At 39.5% G+C, this 9,065-nt stretch overlaps 1 protein-coding gene across 1 annotated transcript; it reads left to right on the forward strand.

Moving 5' to 3' along the window:
• Positions 1 to 3,193: 3,193 nt before the first annotated feature.
• Positions 3,194 to 8,657, forward strand: tbx22 (T-box transcription factor 22). Its single transcript, XM_088294805.1, has 8 exons — positions 3,194 to 3,407; positions 3,643 to 3,841; positions 4,883 to 4,984; positions 5,312 to 5,486; positions 6,827 to 6,991; positions 7,665 to 7,729; positions 7,957 to 8,042; positions 8,131 to 8,657. The coding sequence occupies exons 1-8, from the start codon at positions 3,194 to 3,196 to the stop codon at positions 8,655 to 8,657; spliced, it is 1,533 nt and encodes a 510-aa protein (XP_088150931.1).
• The last annotated feature ends 408 nt before the right edge of the window (positions 8,658 to 9,065 follow it).

Raw genomic sequence — 9,065 nt, forward strand, 5'->3', positions numbered from 1 at the left:
AGGACCTAAGTTAAAACAAACCATCAGGAGGTCCCGTCACATCCACTCAGCACTTAGCAACAGACAGACAGCCCTGTTTATACACTCACATTCACATATTATTTTGGTGTGCATGCGCTCGCTAAAAGTGCAGAAAGACGCCCGCTGTGGGTGCCAGGTTGCTTGTGATTACTGCTGGGCACCAGCTCTCATACATAAGCAGGCACGCAAGTGTGCTATACAGCCACAACCAAGTGAATCAAGTTCATTCATGAACCACTTGTAATGCTGACAAAACAACACTCATTTATTGACTTGCTGTGTGTATAAAGGTCATAGAGCATCAAATAGACAAAGCAGACATCCCTCATTGATTCAGGAGTCCGCCAAGGTTGGTGCAAGTTACCTTACAGCTGGTGTGAAAATTTCATATAGCGATTTTCATACAATGATTTGAAATATGTGGCTCAATTTTTGAGTATGTATTTATTTTTCAATTAATTTTTATTTTTTAACGCATTTTGGAAGCTGGATCTTGGGCTTAATTAATTAATGACTTATCAGAAAGGGTCAATGAGCCTGCTCAAATATTGGTTATGAAATTGAAATTCCGTTTTAAAGATGTCGTTCCTGATCAAGGTAAAATTACGAGAAAATGAAAAATACAATAAAATGAAAGAATCTGCATTAAAGCAATTCATGCTGAATTTCACCCTTGAAGAATTGTGGATGATATTAAAGTGTATTACATGTATTATTATTTTCTTACTCATACATTATTATTATTATTATTATTATTATTATCACTATTATTATTAATTTTATTATTATTGTTATTATTAGTAGTAGTAGTAGTGAATGGTTTCTGTGACAGCTAAGTTTCTTAGTCTTATAAAATAATAAATAAAATAAATATGCTTCTGCAGTGTGTGTGTGTGTTTGTTTTCTCAGAGAGAGAGAGAGAGAGAGAGAGAGAGAACTATTGCAGTTATTAATGATACAGCTCTTGCATTGGAGCAGAGTTGTTTTAATGCTTATAGAAACATCTTTGCAGGAGGTGTATGGACAGATTTCAGTTTTTGTTTCTTATTATATATATACTTTTTTAAGGGTTACAGCAAATGTGTTTGAGAACTTCAGAGTTCGTCAATTAATCCAGGAGCAATGTAAATAATGACACAAATCGCGGGAGTTTGAGCATCAGATGAATATTACAACAAGATGTTTTGGACAATTTTTGCTCCCAACTTTTTGGGAACCGTGCTTATTCCTTTATGTTACTGTGCTCCCACAAAACATTGCATCAAAATGATGTATTTATTCATGGAATCGAATTCACTGCAATAAATATGTGTAATGCTTTGATACCAATCAAGTGACGAGTCTTTAAAAGCCAGCAGCCATTCTGGAATGTTAATTTATCCACATAGACAGTAACTTGTCGGATTGTCGACGCAAAATTGCTCAAGTCACAACGCTTCCACACTAATGGCAACCTGAGGCCCGTGTGAAATTGGATTTTAGCCTCATGCTTCCCCACGCTGTTTACTGAGTTTAAGAGCTAAACACGTGTCCCAAGCATCCCTGCAGGAGACAAATGCAGACTGGATTCAAAAAGCAACCACATTGATCTTCCTGTTTGCTTTAGGAGCGAGCCAGACATCACTTGAACGCCCTCCATTACACAACTGACACCACTTAATCTCATGATGGAGATTTATGGCCTGTCTAGGAAGACAGTATCTCCCCAAAATGTGAGCAAGGCAAAAAACTAGATCTGTCTTCAAGAAGGGGCTGCGAAAAGTTATTTCGAGTTGCATGTATAGAGCATATATTGACCACAGGTTTATTGGGATGCACTTTGAAAGCAAATGACAAACCGGGAGTGAATAAACATAAATCCAAGATGCGGTCCGAAACGGGGTTATGATGACAGAGAACATGTGATTTCTGTTGGTCATAGTTCTCCATTTCCCGGCTGTTGTCAGAGATTTCCATCACTAACCAAACCAACCGTGCTGTAAACACAGCGCTCATTTGTTTTATCCTCAGAGCAATTATATCATGTGATTTAAAACATTTTAAATAGAGCCCGCGCCGACTTTTATTTGTGTAAAGCGGATCTATTTCATGTCGAGCAGTAATGTAATAATCCCGAGCTGTCATTACGGCCCAGTTCCCCCAGTGCGCCAAACTCCATCTGATCTCCGCATTTATGAGAACCAGACTGGAGCACAAAATCACCGATCGCCGTGAAAAAGAGGAGAGGGGAAAAAAAGAAGCTGACTTTTATGCAACAGACAAGGGGCACAAGAGGCGGCTTGAAGGAAAGTCTTCAAATTAATATAGGAAATGTTTGCTTCAGAAGAAATGTGGTGATATTTCACCTCCCAGATGGTCTGAATAAACAGACGAAAATATTTGTACCGCTAATTAACCATTAGTGCTCCTAAATGTGCTCTTTATTTATGCATACGCCTTAAAAGCAACGGAAAAGCATTCGATATGACTAAGTAAAACAAAACACTTTGGAAAGTTTCATTTAATTAGATACACTCGTGAGTGTGGACTCAAGAGGTTCCATCGATTGCTGCGTGACCTGCGCGGTTGAAATTTTACATTTTAAGGATCCACAGGAATTGCAGTTCTAAAACCGTTTTTGAAAACATTGTCCTACTCATACATTATTATTATTATTATTATTATTATTATTATTATTATTATTATTATTATCATCCAGTAGGCTATACGTAATGTAAAAAGGAAAAAACAAAAATGCACGTGAAAAGAAATCAAAGATCACCTTTTGATATTGCAGGTGATCAAGTCACGCGGACTTGGAAAAACTTTCCAAAATGTCAAATTTATCTGATGAATATGATTCGTAATTTTCCATTTATCCTGGGTAAATTAAACTGAGTCGGAATAAATTACATTTGAGGCTCAGTCGGAGGAATGCGCCCTCCCTCTCTCTTGTGTGACGCACAGAGCGGAGCAAGCCCAAAAGGGAGACCTCGAAAACGAATGAAGTGGAGAGGGGGATATTGTAGTGCATGAGCAAGGGGAGGCGTGTCAACAATCAGGGTCTTGGAACAAGGAGAACATCTTGGAGAACACATGGAATGGAATCGGATTAATTACGAAGCGCCAAGGACCCGAAACGAGAGGAGGATCGCAGTTCCCTGCGGTGCTGAGGTCCTGCTGCGGCTCCTGAATGAGTCGGGATACAAAAACCCGGCGGGTGCAAAGTCAAGGTACGGACAAACCTCGCGGGATGTCATCCAACAAAATGCAAGGTCTCAGCTCCAAGGCGCACGCCTTTTCCGTCGAAGCGCTGGTGGGGAAACCTTGCAAGAGGACGAAAGTATCAGAGGAACAAGTCTCAGATTCACGTGGACACACGGACACAGACGGGAGCATCTTCACTGGTGAGGAACGTGCAAAATATAGGAATTTATTTTATTTTATTTTCTACAATTGGTACAAACCTGCAATCGTACGAATCAAAAAAAGTTTAACTTTTCAAATCAACGTTGAACGTCGTTCAAATAATTCACACATTTTAAAGAGATGCTTTTTTGAGAGCGGAATAACTACGAACATGTTTTTTCTCAAGTGTAACAATAAAACGCGTGATGAAGGAGTAAATGGTTTCGCTTTCAGAATCAGTGGAGTACCGGGTCACCCAAACGCATCAAGAGGATATACAGGTCACGGAGGCCGAGCCGGTCGGGTTATCGTGCAAACCCAAACAGAGTGAATGCACTCTGCAGAGAGAGGTGCGGGTTGAGTTGCAGGGCTCGGAGCTCTGGAAGAGATTCTTTGAGATCGGCACCGAAATGATCATCACCAAAGCTGGAAGGTAATTTGCTTTTAAAAAGCAATTCAAGAAAGCACGCATGGGCATTAAAATAACCTGCATTATTTTCAGATTAATCGACAGATGTGAAAATGTTAGAAACACGGACCCCATACAAAAAAAATCTCTGTCAACACGTTTCACTGATTTCCTTAAAATGAAACAGTGCGGTTACAGGACATGTAAAAGTGCTTATAATGCTAACAGTCGAATATTTTGTAGACGGCTTGATGTTGTAGACAGGTGAGCGTAGATCGAGTTTGAAACTGAATTGAACATGCATGACGCAAAATCAAGACTAAATTAAACATGATGCAAGCACTTGTTTTTTTTTAAACAGTCTTTGGACAATATGTAATATGGGATAAGGATTATCGTTCACATGAAATTGAATCTAAAATTCACGAACTTTTTATGATTTTTTTCCCACATTTTATTAAACGCATATCAAGCATCTTTAGTTTGAAATTGTCCATAAATATTTATTTCCACTGAAATGAGTTAGTGAGGTCTAACCCTGTCTGAAATCTGGGTTCCGTTAATTTAATTACCGAGAAAACGTGTAATAAATCTCGAGCGTGCTGATGTCCATCACAGGGCCCCCAACCAGAACCTTTGATCTGAATTTGGTTATAGCTCTGGAGACAGAGAGAGAGAGAGAGAGAGATAAAGTAAAAAAAAGAAAAAAAGACACACATACATATTATTATACATACATACATATATATATATATATATATATATGTATTAGGGCTGCCAAAATTAAAGCATTAACTCAAGTGATTAATCCCACCAAAATTTTTAACTCAGTTAAATATTTTCACTCAATTAACTCAGTTTGATTTACTTCAAAAATAATTTACATACTTTGCAAATATTGCGCCATATTAGCTGTACATCTTTAGCACGCCTCAGAACAAAACATTGTGTTCAAGTTACCACTCAGTATTGGGCTCTTCTGCATGGAGATGTCGAATGTTGTCGCGATCACTATTAATCCACTTGAAAATAGCATTGAAATTGCATTCCCCCCCACACTTCTAGGAGAATGTTTCCATCCGTTCGCGTCAAAGTGCGGAATCTGGACCCATGCCAGCAGTATTACATCGCAATGGACGTCATGCCCGTCGACTCAAAACGTTATAGGTGTGTTTATTTGATGATATAAAACTGGTGTATTTTAATCGTGCGTGCGTGTGTGCGTGCGTTTGCACGAGCACATGTGCACGTGTGTGTGTGCGCGTGTGTACGCGTGTGCACGCGTGTACGTTTGTGTGTGTATGTGCGTGTGACAAAAATTATGTGCATAAATAAATTAGTCTAAATTTAAAAAGTCAATTTATGTCAGCATAGGACCTAAAACAAAGCAAAAAAAACAGTTGTTTGTTTGACAAGCAGTATGTTTGTTTCTATATAGTAAGAAATGCAAAGGTGATCTTTTTCCAAATAAAGTGAAGGATATACACCCCCTAGGTATGTTTATCACAGCTCGCAGTGGATGGTGGCTGGAAACACAGACCATTCGTGCATCGCACCTAGGCTCTATGTGCACGCGGATTCCCCGTGCGCGGGAGAGACGTGGATGCGTCAGGTGATCAGCTTTGACCGAGTTAAACTCACCAACAACGAGATGGACGACAAGGGACATGTAAGTCAACAGTGACTCAAACAACGTTCAAGACTGGCTCTGAATTATAGTTTTCTAAAGAATGAATCGTGTTGTTCTTTTGGGTTGCACTGTATGCGCAGAGACTGACAATTGGAATAATTAAACTCCCTCAGTACTATTTAAATTTATTCCTGAGTACACGACTTTTAGCCTTTTTTTAAATTGTAAATATAATCTCAAAATTGAGCTGGGATTCGTTATTTTTGCTGAAAAATGCCCTGAATTCAGGAACACATACAAGTTGTCGAAATTGACACACAGCACACAAGCTCAAAAGTATTTCATTTGGTTTGGATTTTAGGTTGACCAATGTATAATATCTTGATTTTTATATTGACAGCCCTCATCAGCAGAAGTGAATTGTTCCTTATTTTTTTTCCTGAGCTTTGATTTAAAAAAAACAAACTAACAAACAAAAACTTTGGTCTTAATGTGTTGATCCTTCCACCATTAATGTAGGACGAAAGCAAACAAAGAAAAAATGCAGGTTCATTGTTTTTTAGTTTTGAACATATATTGACATCCCAAAAATAACAATAAATGAGGTAAGACATAATTAGAAGAATGGTACAATTTCATACGGATACATCAGTCAAACAAATGCAACTCGGGGAAATGTATGAATTTGGAAGGATTCAAGACAATCATTTGTTACACTGGAAATTATTTTTTTCTCAGATAACAATTTACCTAATCAATTTATTAGAAACCATTATTCTAACTTTTTTAATTTTTGCATAACATTTTCACAATCGAAAGCAATGTTATTATTATTTGAAAAGTATTGACCTAAAAATATCAGCGCCCTGAATTTATTATTTTCTTTGAAAGAAAATAATAAATCATACAGGACTGCATTTGGGGAATATATTGAATTTATTGTATACCAACTTGAATGACGGGAGAAAATTAATTAATTTATTATTTTTTTATTTATAAATGTATTTATTTTGCAGCCTATATAAGTCTGCTGTATGTGTTGTCAGTCAGCAATACGTGCATAAAAAATGCTTTCATTGTTGTGCTCTTTGTTAGAGTATAGGCTATATTTATGGTTTTGTTTCATGCGGCATAAAAAATTAAATGGTCTGTTTTCTATCAATTTTCTATTTGCCACATTCCCTTTTCTAAAATGACATGTTTAGACTATTGTTTAAAATGGGAGATGACATCACTTTAACTTTTAGGAAAGTACAGTGGGTGTTTTTCCACAATTTTATGGCACAGCGTTATGTCGAGTTCTGTTTGTTAATTTTCAAGTTACGTTTAAGTTACAGAAAAATAGAGCTGCCGTATAATCGCACCTTCTCTTGATCCAGATAATTCTACAGTCCATGCATAAGTACAAGCCACGCGTCCACATCATCCAGCATGACCCAAGGATGGACTTGTCCCAGATCCAGTCGCTGCCCGCTGAGGGAGTGTTCAGCTTCTCCTTCCCAGAAACCGAGTTCACCACCGTCACAGCCTATCAAAATCAACAGGTAACGCTTGCTGAAATAGCATGATTCCATTGTATGCTTAAATGGTCAGCACAATAATTAAATACAAAAGTTTTGAGCAAGCCAATTTGACTAACAATTTTAAAATGCAACAAAGGAAAACAACAAAAAAAGTCCATCCTACTCGTGCCAAATGTATTTCAAAAGCAGATGTGGAGTGATTATTATGCTGATTCAGTCAGCAGCACTGGTCTGTCTGACCTCACAAAGTTTTAATCTCAACATCTTGAAGGTGATGAGGCCCACATCCATGTCGTAACATCATAAAATATCCTGGTTTTCCGTGCGTGTGTGTGCGTGTGTGTGTGTGTGGGTGTGTGTCTGTGCGGTGGAGCCGACCTGCTCGTGGTTACTTGCCTTCAGTAACAGACGTCCACCATCAGGACTGCCAGCCCTTTTCAACAGGGTTCACTTTTACGATCATTGACGGTATTATTACAGAAACTAAATAGCGCACTATGACCGGGTTGCATGTTAGGGCCCAAAGCCTATTAACACAGTGAAAAACAAATCTCCCCGACAACCATTTATGACACGATAAACCACTCCGGGTGCTGGTGGGAGATGTAGTCCTCCAGTTGGAGAACTCTGCCACTTGTCTTACTGCTAGCCTGCCATTTATCCAAACTAACACATCTCCTCATGTCTGGACAAGATCACAAAATTGAAGATCGACAGGAACCCATTTGCCAAGGGCTTCAGGGATCCAGGAAGGAATAGGTAAGGAAAAACTCGCACAACATCAATGTGTGTTCTAATGTAGCTGCAGAAAACACTCCACTACTGGGCCCAAGAGACATGTTAAATTGTGATAATACATAAAAGTCTTCTATAAAGTTAGCGTCTGCACTGCAGAATTTCACACCTCCCACAGCCAAATATAAATACCTGATATTAGGATTTTCTCTCTGTCTATAAGTTTCATGTGTTTGTCTTTGTGTGGCTAGGGGAGTGTTGGATGGCTTACTGGAGTCTTACCCTTGGAGGTCCCCTCTCAGCTTGGACTTCAAGCCATTTGCCATTCAGCTTCAAGGTATCTTCCATGACGGCAGCTCACATAATTTCTTTGGTTTTGTTCTTCAAGCCTATTTTCATTCATGTTGTCTGGCACCTGTCAACAGGGAGCTTGGGGTCCCCAACCAGCACGGCTTCCCCACTGAAGAGTCTCCTGCCCTTCTCATCTTCATCGTCCCTTCTGTCCCTCACCTGCCAGGACACTGCCCTTCACACTTTTGCACTTCCTTTCTACGGAAAAACTTCGACCAGCCCCGCATTGCCTGGCAGAGCCTTCTCCGCCGTGGGAGCAGACAGATTCAGAGGCCTGCCGCCAGTGTCTCCACTGACAGACCCGCCGCTCTTCTCTATGCTGCAGGGAAAGAAACCTCCCAACTGTCGTGATCCAGGTTTTTCTCAGTCAAGCCCCCCATGCTTGATTCCTCTCCCCAGCCCGCTCAGCCCTCAAGGATCTGCTTCCTCTTTAATGCCTCATCTCCCAGAAAATGCTGGCCCATATTGTCTTTACCGCTATAGCTTCCCCTTGAACCCTCAACTTGCAACTATTTCTCGACACACCAAACTAGCCGAAGACAACACAGAGGCCCTACTGCGGCAACCTCCATGGCATGTGGCCACCAACCACCGTCTCTGACCGTCTCCAGCCCAAGGAGAGTAACAAGCCAAGCGTGCTACAGCTCTCTGAAAGCTGAGTGGGGAGTGGGGGGTTGTAAATTGGAAGGAGTCAAGACATAGCTGGCACTGAAGGGATTATATGTATTTAAGAAATATTTTGAGCACTGTGTCTGTGATGCCAAAAACAAAACAAACAAACAAAATCGAGTTTACTTAAAATCCTAAAGAAACCTGTCCTCACTGTACACACTCAAAACCTTGCACCCGTCCACTGTGTTTACCCAAAGAAAGCATCTGACCTACAGTCTGTTAAATCAACTGATTAATACTCACTCTACCATTATATTTTTATCAAACCACCATTCAAAAATATTTAAGCTAATTTGCTGTTACAATATTTAATTGAATGATTGAAAAAAAAAGTTTT

The sequence above is a fragment of the Idiotropiscis lumnitzeri genome, chromosome 4 (assembly GCF_059441095.1).
Source record: "Idiotropiscis lumnitzeri isolate Australia: NSW breed Sydney's pygmy pipehorse chromosome 4, RoL_Ilum_1.0, whole genome shotgun sequence".
NCBI lineage: Eukaryota > Metazoa > Chordata > Actinopteri > Syngnathiformes > Syngnathidae > Idiotropiscis > Idiotropiscis lumnitzeri.

Excerpts from the sequence above, each read along its gene's own strand:
- tbx22 (XM_088294805.1), top strand. The coding sequence starts at position 3,194 with ATGAGTCGGGATACAAAAACCCGGCGGGTGCAAAGTCAAGGTACGGAC. Across the intron at positions 5,487-6,826 it reads AGATGGACGACAAGGGACAT|ATAATTCTACAGTCCATGCA; the intron begins GTAAGTCAACAG and ends CTCTTGATCCAG. Across the intron at positions 6,992-7,664 it reads CAGCCTATCAAAATCAACAG|ATCACAAAATTGAAGATCGA; the intron begins GTAACGCTTGCT and ends TGTCTGGACAAG.